This window comes from Brachyistius frenatus, unplaced genomic scaffold (genome assembly GCF_029030835.1).
Source record: "Brachyistius frenatus isolate BFR_SWC_R1_liver_20210118 unplaced genomic scaffold, ASM2903083v1 Contig_9, whole genome shotgun sequence".
NCBI lineage: Eukaryota > Metazoa > Chordata > Actinopteri > Embiotocidae > Brachyistius > Brachyistius frenatus.
The window spans coordinates 2,322,750-2,338,560 of NW_027210608.1; the positions used below are offsets into that span (position 1 = coordinate 2,322,750).

The 15,811-nt window shown below is 41.5% G+C and overlaps 1 protein-coding gene across 1 annotated transcript in view; it reads right to left on the reverse strand.

Moving 5' to 3' along the window:
• The window catches only part of LOC138616194 (A-kinase anchor protein 13), a 102,106-nt gene that overhangs the window by 34,331 nt on the left and 51,964 nt on the right, over positions 1 to 15,811 (reverse strand). The window contains exons 10-13 of the mRNA XM_069690333.1: positions 14,740 to 14,794; positions 7,419 to 7,555; positions 4,272 to 4,627; positions 3,009 to 3,056 (exon numbers count right to left, since the gene is read on the reverse strand). Of these exons, the coding sequence (XP_069546434.1) occupies positions 3,009 to 3,056; positions 4,272 to 4,627; positions 7,419 to 7,555; positions 14,740 to 14,794 (596 nt within the window). The remainder of the gene's footprint in view (positions 1 to 3,008; positions 3,057 to 4,271; positions 4,628 to 7,418; positions 7,556 to 14,739; positions 14,795 to 15,811) is intronic.

A 15,811-nucleotide genomic window follows, 5' to 3' on the forward strand; every position in this document is an offset into this window, starting at 1 on the left:
CACACACACACACAGAGGCATGCACACACACACACCTGTTGACAGACATACACACACACACATACACACACACAGCTGGTCCTGCACAGTGTTTAGTCAGCTGAGTTATCACTGGGCTGTGGAGCAGATTTACAGCTGAAGCAGCTGCAAATGACTTCCAACATCAGCATCAGCATAGAGAGCTGCGCAGCTGTGATTTACAAACCCAATTACATCGATCTATGACTGGAAATAAGAGGCCTTGAAAAATCCAATACAATGATTATGGAGAGGAAAACTACAGCTACATTTCAGGATGAGCAATGCTACCAGGCTGCGGCTCTATCCGCTTCAGGACAGGCCGGGTGATAGTTAAAGCTCCGGCAGTAAATCCCTCCTATCTCCAGCCCTCGGGTTTGTACGGCACTCCATTATCCAGCAAATCATCGGGCCAACAAATTCAAGCTTCGCTAACTATAACTGGACTAAAAAGAATCATGACTCAGTGATTATCAGTGACCAGTGTGGAGCAACTCACCTATCCTCAGGGCTGTGAATGCAGATGACTACATCTGTGATATCAAAGCCTCCTTCCTAGCAGTATTATTACATACTATTCTGCAGCGCCAGAAGGTCCTCCGTACTGAAACGTGAATAACACCAGCAGCTACTACAGCTCTGCTGTAGGAGGCTGTTGACTGACTGGGCAGGTCACTCACACACACTCTCACAAACACACACACCCACAACAACGGCAAATGCAAATCAAGCAGCATGTAAATATGCCATATTCAAAGAAGGTCTTGTGCTGGCAGCAAAAGAGAGAATATCACACACACACACTACCTGAGGAAACTAACTACCTCCACACCGCGGCTGTGGGGAGCCTCAGGAGGGCACCGGCTGATGCTAACAGAGAGTGACATGAGGGGATTATGGGGAAAAAGAGGATATGAACGAGGAAGTAAGGCTGGGCCATGTGGACAAAATCTAATATCATATTTGACCAAATACCTCGATGTCAATATGGTGGCGATATTGTAGGGATGACTATTGGTGCAAAATACACACACAATATTTACATCATAAAAATCATCATCAGTAATGTGGATTAAATGACTCAAGCTTTGTTCAGACTGCAGGCAAATCTGAGTTTTTTTTCTCAAATCATATCTTCAGGACAGACTGTTTGCACTGATATTTGCAAGTTAGCAGCACCATCACCAACTTATCTGCATGGTTTGCTGGTGACACTGCTTTCCAACACGGAAGCTGCCGACACGGAAGTGGCAGCTGACAGTTCATTTCGGCTTCTGTCCGTGGAGTGTTGTTATCGTTGTCCTCTAAATCTACACTTCCTGATAGCTCCGCAAGTGGTAGCATAGATTTTGCTCACTCTGTCTCTCTAAAAATGACAGTGTCGACGTATGTCGGATTGCAAGTGATGCTAGAAATTCGATCTCAGCCAGCAAAGCGTCCGGACTGAAAGATATCTGTGGAAATCTGATTAGAATCGCATTTCAAACCAACCTACAAATGTGTTTTGGATCCAGATTGAAAAATCGCATTTCATGTGTTTTTTTTTTTGCTGTTTAGACTTTCGAAAATCAATCTGGATCTGATAAAAATCTTATTTGGGCCGGCAGTCTGAAACAATAAACATATTTTAGTGTAATGAAGCCTTTAAAACCAGGAAACACCGATGCCATATCGTGTTATTATGATGTCCACAATCTGAGACGGTATCTGGTCTTATATCATGATAGCAGTTTTTTATATCGATATATGGCCCAGCCCTACAAGAAAGTGTGTGAGTGACAGTGAAGCACACAGGATGATGTGGGGAAGAACAGTGATGTCTGAGGACAATGACACTGTTCTAAAGAACTGTACAGTCTGAACATTTATACACGCATTTCACATCATGAAACATACACACTGTAAACGGGGTTACATTTATTTCCTGCTGCAGCATTGTGGTAATGTTAGTAGAAGACAAGAAATCAAATTATTTCCCAGAAATGCAACAAAGGGCAGTATAGCTAAGGCACGATGAGCTGAAAGCACTGCTGTGGTAGCTGCTGCTTTCATGAATGTGACAGATGTCACCAGATGGTTTCAGCAAAACAACAATAAGACACAAGTCTTAATTGAAGCCTGACAGACATAAAGCAGAGATGATGTTATTAGCCATTATCAGCTCGTAAGCACAAAGACAGATAGTTATCAGAATATGTCAGCAGAGAAGTGAATTTGGAGCACAGAAATGTTCAACATGTATCTTTTAGGTCGTTTAAAAACCGTTGGTCCACCAGAGGATACGTTAACGGTACAGTGAAATGACCCGCTCAGAAGAGAAGTGGATTTTTAATCAATAACTTTAAGGGATTATCTTTAAAAACTAAACTAAAACAACAACAAAAAAACAGTTTTAAGTCAGATTTTCACCGCTATAATATCAACAATGAATCTGCCTCAGAAATCTAAAACCATTTGGCTCTAGTTGTAATTCAAGCTGATTTTACAGCATCACTGAGGTCAAAGCGTTTCACACAGTCAACAAAGCCAATCAGTTTTTACTGCTGTGGTCTACAATCTTCTCCAGGATTGAATTGAAAACTCCTCTGAATCCTCTACAGTCTTGAAAAATTCCCAACAGAAATCTATTCGACCAAAAATAAATTCCTCTATTCTTAATCTCCGGCCAGTACAGCTGAGCTTTCAGAGCTAAACTCCTCTCTGTCTGTGCGGCTGCTTGTTATTACCACAGCAATACAAAACACTGGCGCTTCAACCATCTATTTGCCACAGTATTTCGTGCACATTCCAGCAGGGGTGAAAAGAGAGCAACATTTTTCTTTGCCGTTCACCTGCAGGGATGGAGCAGAATACAGCAGCAGTTCAGCAAGCATACATTTAAAAGCGGGAAATCCACAAAGGTTACAGCTACATAAATTTGCTGGAGCACGTCATCAAGGAACAAGTACACGGTGACGATACACGAGCTGGTGAATGTGATCTATTAGTACCTTCTCCTGTGAAAGGCCGGCTTCCCCTCAGCAGGGCTACGAGTGGAACTGGAGGTGACGGAGAGAGAGACAGGAAGTGGCGGATGATGGGTGACATGAGGTGGGATTTTAGAGGATGGAACTTCAACATAATCAATGAATGAATGGTATTTTTCCCGTCTCGCATGAAACAGGCCGACTTCCACACTGACGCTGGGTAATGCATTTGAGACGCCCGTCACTGCCGTAGGTCCCGTGTTTCATATTGTACACTTTAAGTCTGTTTTTTTTTCTCCGTCACTCTCAATCTTCACAGACAGCTGTTGAAATCAAACTGATTTATCGAACTCAATAAAATTCATGAACAGGGGACTTAGTCAGTGTGGACAGAATGGATCAAATGCTTCACTGTTAATGTGCAGTAAGTCTTGGCAAGAAAGCTTCATTATTCCTCTAAAATGTGAAAAAAAATTGTCGATATTTCAGGGCCAGTCTGAGCGGACATGCCAATGACGTGTTTGTCTCACTGATTAACTCCTACTGCATTCATTTTCCTTCATATGTACAAGATCTGTAGGCTCTCTACGTTTTGTTTGCTTTGTTTGTTTGCTCTACAGTGGGTGCTTCATGTTGGTTTATAAAGTGCGCCTACGGACAAAAAAATGATTCTCCTCTCTGTCATCATTAGCAAGACAACATATGAAACCTTGGTGGCCTGTTTTTACCTGAAAGAGTAGCCGATAAATGCCTAAAGCAGTTGTTTTCATGTTTGTACTCCCACTCTGTGGCTTTATATTAAAATTTAAAAAAATATCATATCATATTATAGGCACGAGTGCTGCATATAAGGCACCGACACAGAATAAACACATGGACAATACACAAACACACACGAGTGCACTCTGTTCCTGATTAATAATTTAGTGGAAATGTGAGGACGTGTTTTTGTTCGGGGTGTGAAGTGTGTCCTTGTGTGTGTATGTATCTGTGTGTTTAATTTTGGCAGCTCCCCACCAATACCAGACAAATGGCAACACAGCTGCTCACAGCAGGAGCAGGAAACACTCAACATGGCACAGAGGCAGTGACATCAACGATCTCTTTAATGCACACATCAGGTCTGCTGACATCTACTGACTAACACCAGACTCGCAACAGCAGCCGGTGTTCAGGACCAAAGAGCAGCATCCCCATCTCACAAGCAGTTTGACTCCAGACACAAAGTACTTACAGATTCTCCATCTTTAAAAGCCTGATATAATCTAGCCCCCTTCCCGCTCTCACCTCCTCTGGTTCATCTCTGCGTCTCCTCCGTTGTTCTTCCCAGGACCCCAGCTGTGGCGGCGGAGAGGCGACAGGGAGCGGATGCTGTTCCGGAGGAGGCAGGAACGCCGTGGCACCTCGGCCACTCGGTCTTTGGCCTCTTCTTCCGCTTCTCCTGCTCCTCCGACACCACCATCCAGTCCTACAGAGATGGCAGCCCCAGTGTGGAAGCCCTCTTCAGTGCTCCAGCTGCTGTGCAGGCCCTGGTTGCCCTCCGGACTGGAGCTGGACGGGCCGACACTGGCGGTGTCGTCCGTAGAGGAGCAGGAGACAGAAACCTCGCTGGTGCTGTCTCCCCCTGTCACTGCTTCATCACTCTGCAAAAAAAAAAAAAAAAAAAAAAAAAGAAGTATGTCTTAATATCATTTTAAAACAGCATCTTCAGGGAACTTTCAAAGTAAAATGTATAGTTTATCAGAAGCTACAACCACAGCTTTTATTTCAAAACAGTTCATTCAATGCCAAATGCAAATGAAATACTGATTTATTATTTCACTGAGCAGAGCTGCAAAAGTAGCTACTTTCTCCTTAAGTATTGTTTTCACCCCAGATTTAAGCAAGTAGCGCTCGACTGGAGACTGTTGTGTTAAAAGTCTTGTTCTGCTCGCAGAGCAACACAGGAAGTGAAGCCTTTATCCCTGAACCAGGGGAAATAATGTTTTGGTCATCAGCTACAATAACAGGGGAATACTTCAAATCTATGTCTCCATTTTAATCACACACAGCTGAAGTATAGAGTATAACAGAAGAGAATATTACACAATGCAATGAAATGAATGATATATTACACAACAGAACAGATGTCCTTCAAATCATTGTTAATTGCCTAATTACATAGGCCATCACGTTGCATATCTATCAGCATTTCCTCACTAAAGCATGCGATGAATTAAGAGAAGGCTGGAAGAGCTATTTAACCCACAGGAATGGAATATAATGAGGACCAAATGGCAGGACTTAGGGATAATGAACCAGAGCCACATTATAGCAATGCTGACATTATAACAAACACCAATAAATGATAACAGCCTTGTGAAAACAAACCTTTCCCAGGAAAATGTTTGTAAGTTATACGCAGTCTCTTCAGCCTATTTGTCATTGTCACAGGACTTCCACAGCCACAGACAGACGTCACTAATACACAGTGTGTATATAGATATATACTGAAATAGATCTTTGCAAATGAACAAGCAACATGCTAAATGTATGTTGGACGAGGCCAAAAATGTGGCAGGGACTATTTGACAAGTCTTACCTATGTGACAGCTCTGTAATATAAATAATGCATAACAGCAGGAAAATAAATAGTCAGGGTACAACTACACACACACACACACACACACACACACACACACACACACACACACACACACACACACACACACACACACACACACACACACACAGGTTTGGGAGAGTCCATTTAGAGCTAATTTGGAGGTGTGAGCTTTAACTGGGTCTATTGTGCTGCCAGCTGCAGTGTGAGCGCTGAGCATAGAGACGCTTCTGTTGGAGAGCCGGGAATGAAAGATCTGATTTATGCTGCCGACACGACTTCCTCTGGGAGCGAGAGACAACTTACATAGTGCGTGTGTGCATGTGTGTGAGTTCAGGACAGAGGGTGCACGTGACTGCAGTGATTGTTAGCTTTAGCTGGGAGAAGTATTCAGCTGAATTTGTAAACTGCAATTTATATTTTAGCTTTTAGATGATGCTCATGTCCTGACATACAATAAGTTACAGTGTTTTGCGCATGGACACGTGACACATGTCCAACCCACGTGTCACTGCGATCGATGCCGTGACCTTTCATGTTATGAAATACTTTCTCCACCTATTATTCTACATTTATAGTATTGTTTCTCGCAGAAGAAAGACAGCTTCCCTTCAGGGAGCAGCAAAGACGTTAATCCTCTCTCACAATTTAGCTCCTGCGGTCTTTGTTTGGAATCGGAGGCTACGCGGACTTCACGGCACAGTTTGCCCATCGCTGTCTGCCTACAGTGCCCTAACCCTCAGCATCGCTCCGAGTACTCCCAGGCAGCCGATATTCTGCACGCTGACTCTGTCCATTGTTGTCTACAACAAAAAGTACACACAGTTCACATTACCATGAGCATGTTTCAAGTGCTCGACACAGCAGAAGCCGAGAGATATGCGTATTTCAGCTTCAATCAGAGAAGGGTGCCTGGCTTCAAACAGACTTTCAGCAGCAGCAGAGTGACAGCCGGGACCGTGGCTTACACTTTCCCTGCAGCAGAGCAGAGCTGCTGGCTTAAAATGATGCTTAGTAGATGGTTGGGATCTCAGCCTCAGGGTGCTGATAAATAAAAACAAAAAAGTAAAACAGCACAGTCTAAAAAAAATAGCTACTATAGATAAATAGCTAAAGAAAAAATATTTTCTAGCCGTTGAACAGGAGTGAGGTGGATGTTTGGACCGCAGCCAGAACAGGATTCGGTGAACGTTGAGTTTGCTGCTAAATAAAAGTGAAGGCTAGACATTTTTATACTTATTTATTGATCTTCTTGCAGTTTGGTTCGTTAACAATTTGGTTCACAAGGAAGACATTTAATTGTCCTCATTTTTATTCTTGTTTTTAGTTTCTACTTTAGTTTCTCACTATTTTCTCACTATTATTGTCATTTTAATCTATCTTCTACATTTCTATCATCTCTACTGTCTTGTGTGCATTGGTCTAAAAGTGTTTTTTAAATTGCCTTTCTTTCCTTTTAATTAGTTTTTATCTGGGTTTTAAATTGTACTCAAATTTATTTACAACTGTCTGTCTTATTATTGGCTTGTCAATCATCTGAGGCAGTTTGAACTGCACCAACATGTACAAAAAGTGCTGTATAAATAAAGTTTGATCGATCGATCACTATTTTCACTTGATTGATTGGTTGATTGATTGATTCACACTTATCCTGCAACACACTGTCATATACTGCATGTTTTTTGTTTAAGTATTTCACTTTTTTTTTTCCTGTATTTTTTTCTCTGTTCTTGATTTCCCCACCAGGTACAGAGATTCGAACCAGCAACCTGCAGACAATGTTAGAATTTAAAGGCATCACTGATCTGAGTATAAGTAAATGGAGGTCCGACCTTTCTGAAGATGCTGTCAAACCCCGGCTCTGCGGTGAGGAAGCCCTCGATGTCGCTGCCCGAGTCTCTGTGAGCTGAGGAGGGACAGCTGCTGGTTCTGCTGGGCAAACTGGGAAACGCTGAAGACTGTGAGGATCCTGAAACACACAACAACTAAGTGTCAACACTGAAATATAGCAGAGACAAATAGAGAGAACAATAGAAAATAGTTTAACTTGAGCAATATGAGAAAATAATATGAAGCCAGCCGAATAAATCTTGACATATTAATCAGGAAAACACTCAGGTGCGATGTGATTAAAGTTACATTCTGTAGTAATATTTTCTCAACAAGAGCTGTTAAACTGTTTCCAACATAATACGCTTTCATTCTCTCGTCTAAAACATAAGCAGGTCTGTTAGGAAATCAGTGAAAAGACTTCTGGGAATCTGAGAAGGTGTGAAAAGCCCGGCGGATCAATGGCCTCACTAAAGCCGCCTGTGCTCAGCTGCAAAGCCAAACAACTGCTGTTTGTGTGTTTTAAAAAGTCAGAGGACAGAACTGGAGGTAAAATCTCCCTTCGAGAACATGACAGGTGAAAATGCTACTGATATACAGCAAACAGCTTCAGTGAAAGAGCCACATTAATCACCTTCAAGCCAACCGGACCCTGATGAAGACTTTCTGCAGGATTTTGTTTAAAGTCAAAAGTGATTTTCACTTCAGTTAGCAGTTGTTTGATGAGCTGAAATTACAGACATCCAGGAGGCAGTTTAAAGCCCAGCGTCTGAAAACATCAGCCACACTGGTGTGTAGGTAGGTAGGTAGGTAGGTATATACTTTATTAATCCCCGAGGGGAAATTTTTTCGCCACAACAGCATACATACAGGAGCAATAATAGAAACAATAGAATAAAATAATAATAGAATAGAATAATATAATAGAAAAGCAATAAAATAAAAAATATAAATATAAAATATAAAATGCACAGTACATACAGTATATATACAGTACATTAAATGTCTATATTATATACAACAAACCAATAAACACAGTCAACATATATATATATATATATATATACATACGGTACAGTATATATCTATATATATAATATACATATAATATGCATATAATATACAAGCAAGAAACCAAGAATACTTAACGTGTACTTAGGTAAGTCACCATCTGAGCCACAGCCAGCACATGTATCACGGTAAAAATCTTAAAACAGCTCTAAACCCCTTTTCCTTCTTCTCAGTGAGTATCAGCACTCTGGAAACACAGCAGGTATCCAACAGCAGCCCACCATGAGATCACACCCACCACTTCTCATGACCCCTCACTGAATAACAAAACAATCCCCTCCAAAGTCAGCACATGATATAATTACACAACACGGTTCTGGGGCTGCACATTTTGTACATGTAAGGACGTGCACCGATAATATCCCACTCCAAGAGGAAGACTGTACCCAGCCACACATGTACACCAGCAGGCTGACTTTAGCCAACTGCCAAGAACAGCTAGATGAGATCATTCACCAAGCTAGCTGTTATTTTTTTATGTCTATTTCTGCCCTAAAAAAGCGGAAGTTATTCTTTGTCTCTCGGGGACATTTTGCAGAGGAAGTTGCTTTCAAACTGTACAAGAACATGAACTCTGTGGAGCTAAATGAGTAGAATAAGACACTAATACATTCATGGCAGAAAGTAGTAAAAACTACATTTATGATGGTGAATTTAAGAAGGTAAAGCTGCAAACTCTGAATGCGACTGCTCTCCTGAAGCCTGAAGAAACACGAAGCTACCAAATGCAGCTCCAGTCAGCTGCTGAGAGGAAGGGGCCATGATGGGGGGCGTTGTGTGACTGACACGAACAAGCAAACCAAATGGGGGACACAATGAAGACACTTCCTGCACTAGCATAACCACAGGCCATTGTCACACACGCCTGCAATCGTAGGAACACGCATGTGCTTGGAAGGGGTGGCGCATCAAGAAGAGCGCACTCAGTCCTAAACTGGCACACATCTCACAAAGACAATGTAAAAGAACATTCAGGTATTTCTCTTCTGCAGCCAAAACTGTCTAAATACTTACGAAAGGACGAAAAGATTCTGCTGCATTTTCATTTGGGAAATCAGCTGCATCAAAACAAACGCTCCTTCCCTCAAATGACAACATGAGCTTACATGAAGTGATGCAGAGTGGCAGAAACTGGCATTAAGGAAAATAAACCCAGCGAGGGCCAGCGAGAGACACACCAGCGATCGATAAAACACAGAAAAATACTCGTTCAAAGGTTGTGTGAGTGGGTGAAGTAAAAAGACTGAAGTGGATTGTTGATTATGTTCAGTTTCAGATTCATGAAGCTGCTGCGTTAAAACTAAAAACAAGAGCGTTCCTTTTTTGCTGTGCAAAGTTGATGTACCGGTCCTAAATCAGGCACCATCAGAATTTTGGTTGCATTTTATTCTGTATCTGGTAAATGAGAGTAATAGATGTTTATACTTAAAATAAATTGTGATCTGAACTCTAAGCAGTAAAATTGCTATTTTAATGTTATCCTGAATTCTGCAGCCCTAATTTAATATCAGAATTTCAAATTGGAGGGCTTGAAAGAATATAAACTTATCCTGAATTGTCAATCTGTATTTTGTAATCAGAAGTGTTAACAATTTACTGTAAATCTTCTTTAGGAAACTGGTGTCTCCATATTTTCACCCAACACTGTATAGCTTTAAAAATCCAGCAGCAGAGCGAGTGGCCACAGGAACAGGATTATTTCTGTTAACATATTTTAAGGAAAATATAGAACTATTTCTGCAGCAGTAAAAGGTCAGAAGTTTAATTATTCTCCAAAAATGTAATCTACACCAACCTTTGACCCCAACTGCCGCATCAGACCTCGACCGAGGCGGTTTTGGAAGTTGATGCAAAAACATTTTAACCTTTATTCCTCATATTTCTCAGAGTCCACTGTGAACAAACAGAATATTGTGTGAGAGTGTGTTGGAGGAGTGCTGACTGGTGGTGACACAAGCGGATGCCGGGGGTTTCTCTCCAACTCCACCGCCTCGCACCTGTTCACCAAAACTAGCACGGGACTGTGAGCTTTGACAGCTGTCCTCCTCCCTCTGTTTCCAACAGACCCCCCCCACACACACACACACACACACAGACAGACGCACACAGACGCACACACGCACAGGGAACAGGTGGAGAGCTCTCTGAGGAGTCAGCGGGTGATTGCGGGTTGCTGGTTGAATGGTAATGGGCTCACACACCTGTGGACATTACACTCAATCACACATTTCTAAATATTGCTTGCTGTTGGGGTTTCCAGTTCAGTTCAACATGTCTGACAGGAATCTAAGAAAAAGGAAGCCGAGCAGGACTCGGGTTGAGAAATGCACGTTGTTCGATGAATACAGCAGAAGAGAAATGGCAGAGTAGATATTCTCCAAACAAATCATCCGGTCCGAAGCAATCAATGTGGTGAGAAATAATGCCTGAGATAAAGGATCTGTTGGGCCTCGCTGTCTGAAAATACTCTCCTCTGCCCATTTTTACTGTTAGCCAAGATAAGATACTCTGAGCGTTTTCCTTATGTGCAGATCTTATCGGTACTTACAGATAAAAGCCTATTCATTTGTCCTCTTGATTTCCTGTATTCTTTACTACATATCATGTTATATTTGTTCGAGATGCTTTGTGAAACTGGCATGACTTTTTTTTTTTTTTTTTAATACAATTTTCTTTGCACATTTAAGGACATTTCAGTCAGTCATCCTACAAAACTGAGAAGCCACTCCGGCTACTGCACCAGCGTTGTTTGTCTGCTGTCAGTGAACTGATTGAGTTTATAATCAGCTGTCAATTTACCATCTGCAGTTCAACAAGCTTGGTAACACACAGAGTCAAACAACTATTGTAATAAAAAATGTTTAAAAAAAAAATGCACTGATTAAATGCAGGATGAGAAGTCTATATATTTATGCTAACATAAAGCCTACCATTTGTCACTGAGATAAAAATCTGTCTGGACACAATTTAGAGAGTACACACACTACACCAAACAGTAATTTAAACTTTCAACATGATTCATGTAAAACCACCTTTAACTCCTATATCTTTGTTTTTACTTTTCATTGAATTGTATACGACACGCCCAGCATGTCTCATACTACTGAACTGACCTGAGATCAACAGGAAACTGCTTCACCTCTAATAAACGTAATACCACGCAACATTACAAGTGGCACTGTAAAGCAGCAGCATGACTCAACATAGCAATCCACAGGCAGCCAGGCAAGCTATCAAACTGTGGCCTTCCAGCAAACCATGAGCGAGTATTATGGGGTCCAGGTCCGTCCACAACCACAATCAATAGACAACATGTTCTGCACACACGTGAAGAAGCTTCAGTTGTTTCTTTTTTTTATTCCCCTTTGGCAAGCAAGTCAGTTTAAATGTTTGTTTTTAGTCATCAAACTGAATCATTTGCTCATGAGTCACCTCGATGTTGTCTCCACTGTAGTGGATAAGCTTTATAGATCCTAACTTTGCACAATATTTCACTTACTGTTCTACATAGTGGGATTTATCTTTGATGTTGACAGACTGTGTAAAGAAAGAAAGAGGAATATTCCCACAGAATATGGTTAAACAAATGTCACTGAGGTCGCATCCTTGACCTTGAACTGGAAGGTTTTGGCATTCAGTCTTCCTGGGTCAGTCCTTTTACACTGACCTTTGACCCTGACAAAAGAAGGTCAGCAACCCCAACTTTCTACCGTTTCTAACCAAGGATCTTTTGAAGTTTTGAGCTGAGAGTGAAATCAGCTCCGGTTCACTGAAACACTATTCCTCTCATAATAAGACTCAATCAAAGTCTACAGCCATTTTATTCACTCTGAGGCTGTGCTTAGTCAGAGCAATGCTTTTTTTCAGATTGATATTTCTGCCCATAAACTGACAGAAATATATTCACATGGCACCAATCAACCACTTGCTGCACTGACAAGAGAGGTGTTATTACTTTTAGCTTCAATTACACTGTGGTTGTAGAGATGGAAATATTAGTCAGTCTACTGCTGTGGTAGCACCAACCTACCGTGACACAATGGATTGTCAACTGCCGTTTTGAGGTATCAACTTCAGCATTTTGGCCGTCCCAATCTTCATGTTTTTGGAGCCTGAAGTGACCATATTTGGACGACTTGGGAAGAAGCGAGGGGTGAATCTGACTTGATCTGACTGACAACCGCAGGACACTACGCCCACCTAACTTCAGCGGAAACCTGACTGCACCCCAGGCCTGTCAATCAAACCACACATGCCCCTACATATATCTCTTTTTGAGGCTTAATATATAATTAACTATGGAACTATTTTAAGAATGGACCAGCAGAAAACTAATCAGGAGTAAATTTAGTGAATGACACCATGATGACTTGTGGACAAAATGTATTGACTTTGTATTTCAAGAGAGAAGTTGGCACTTTTGGAATGGGAGTCTATTAGAGAGAGAGATTTTTTGGAGGCAGGCCCTAATGGTCCTCAGAGGTATTGCACTTTAAGGCACATCCGTATTGTTTTCACTTTTTACACCACAAAGCTTCATCCATCTTTATGTAAAGTCTATGGGTCCCGACTGAAATAACTACAAATATTAGACAGAGTGCCAAGAGGATACAGTCAACATGACTTTGGCCAATATCTTGGTTTATGGCCAAATACTTATACATACTTTATGACTAAACTTTTGACATGTAAGTCTCAGCTGTACTTTGTGTAATGCTTGTTAGAAAATGCTATGCTGACACTCTAACACAGCGACCACTGTACATGCTGTTTAAGATCAACATTTTAACATTTTTATTGTAAGCATCCTTACATCAGCCTTTGGCTGAAAGCAATGCTATACAGCCTCAAAAAGCTGCTAGTCTGGTTGTAGAGTCTTTGTCTCGTTAACCATTGAAAGACATTTAAAAAAAACAGAACAGGAACAGAGAGAAGAGAACTGAGGAGAATGAACTACAATTTAAACTGGCATGATGACAACATGTTCATGAAAAATATATAAAAAGCTGAGACAACGTCTGGACATGTTTCACCATGACTGTTGCTGTTAGGTAAACTACTGCAACCACTGCTGCTGAGCTCACGTTACATCTCCAACCACCAGACTCCTACTGTCCATCCTGTTGTTTCTCTGTGACACCACTTAAACTAAGCGTTATTAGCTCTCTTACATGGACAGAGTCACTTCAAATGCTGCAAGTCAGCTGGAATATAAAAAGGGTCAACTGGAATACCACCAACCAGTGGAGTTGGTTGAACTATTTATCACATCATTGCCATACTTGTGGCGTGTAGCCACAGCGTTGTGACATACAAACAATACACACTGCGTCAGGACCATCAAAACTTTGCGTGACAGTGTCAATAATGGTCAAAGGTTCCACAGACAACCCAAGACGTTTACTATTACATACTGTACACTCCACAATTGTTTAGCATTATTGATACATCCAGATATTTTTGAGCGGTACTGGGATACATTGGCTGCAGTCTGTTTAATATATGTGTGTATATGTGTACAACATTAATGTTCAAAAAAACAAACTTAAACCAAGTGTGTACCCAAAGTTAATTTGCACTTATAGACCCGTTTTTATGATGTAACCTTTTCCAAAAATAGTCTCTGAGCATCTCCAACAAGTATCAGAAGACAACTACTGTTAAAAGTCCAGGTTTCAACATTACAGCATTAATGCAGCTGAGACAGGTGTCATGGGTGACACGGTTATTAGCAGGTTTACCACTCAACCCTGACTGCTGGTTAATCATATGGTTCACAAGTTCTACAGCTGATTATAGCTGTCACCTTTGCACACTTTTGAATACATGAAATTGTTTGGTTTAAAACTCAACAAATAGTAACAGATATTCAATATCAGCAAATATACAATTATGGGATCTAAAAGTATTATTGTCTGTCAGTCTTGTCTTGGTCTTTCTGACCACCTAAATGAAGCTTGATGGACTAAATTTCCTCTTTATGGTACGATAGAACTGGCAGACAGAAGCTCTTCAGCTGTTTTCACAGATTTAGATCCAACAAGAAAAGTGCCAATGCTAGTCCTCAAACAATGCAAGTAGGCTTGCTTTGTGTTGGTGATACTTCAGCCAGACTGAAAAGTCACCAGGACAAACATCAGTTTGCCGTCACTTCAGACAAGCATAATAATTAATAATAACAACTGAAAAACATCCACTTCCTTGATTCTGAGCAGATAGTTTAGAGCTCTAGCAGCTGACAGAAAGTCTTACCTGAGTGTTGAGTGTTGCAGGGCTGATGGAACGACGTCTCTCTGTCTCGGTGGATCTACAGAGAAAACAGGAAGACACTGAGTCAGCCTCAGCAACATGTGATCGTCACCCACAAAGAAATAATGATGCAGACTGCCGTGTCTGTTAGGAAGTCTTCCCTGATACACAGAATGGGAGGCAACAATAAGACACCCTTTATAACAGCAGCATTAAGAGTATTCATGGGTTTTAGTGGAGCTATGCTCAGGCTCTATCTCGCCCCGGGGGAACTGTTGTGGAAAGATCTAACTTTGGTTTGTTTTCAGCTTTTACAAGTCTCAGTCACACTGACACACACACACACATACACACACACACTGCCTGTCAGAGATCTGTGGTTGGCTGTGAGCACCCAACACTGCGGCTCTGCTTCCTCTGTGGTCTGAATGTCGATAGAACAGCTGTGTGTGTGTGTGTGTGTGTGTGTGTGTGTGTGTGTGTGTGTGTGTGTGTGTGTGTGTGTGTGTGTGTGTGTGTGTGTGTGTGTGTGTGTGTGTGTGTGTGTGTGTGTGTGTGTGTGTGTGTGTGTGTGTGTGTGTGAGCTTGGTTTTAGCTACAAAAGCCACAGGCCCCCCACCCTCTCTGCAGGCAACACAAAAGCTTAGACAGTTTGGCCAAAGCGGTGCAGATTTGACTGACAGCTCTGAATGTGAAGCTCACACAGACTCACAGAAGCTCATTGTGTTTTAGTGAACTCTATCTATGACATGTAGATAAAGATGATGAGCTCTGACTTTGAATGTGTATCTATTACAAAAAAAAAAGTGATTAATAATCTATTAATGAAGCCTGATTGCCAAACCCTAGCTCCTTGAAACTGAGTACAAAGCCTTACTGCCTGAAAGCATGGCTGCTTTAAGATCAAGAGAGCTGACTGTCATGGAGTTTACTGTAGATGGTACCTCCTTTAAGATCCTTTTGATTTGCCCTTCATTAATGGTTTGTTCCATCCTTTCTCTAGCGTGTTTCCGCCCCTCTTTAATTCTCCCCATTTACCTCCCAACCCTGGTAAGCTCATGTTAAGCCTGGCTTA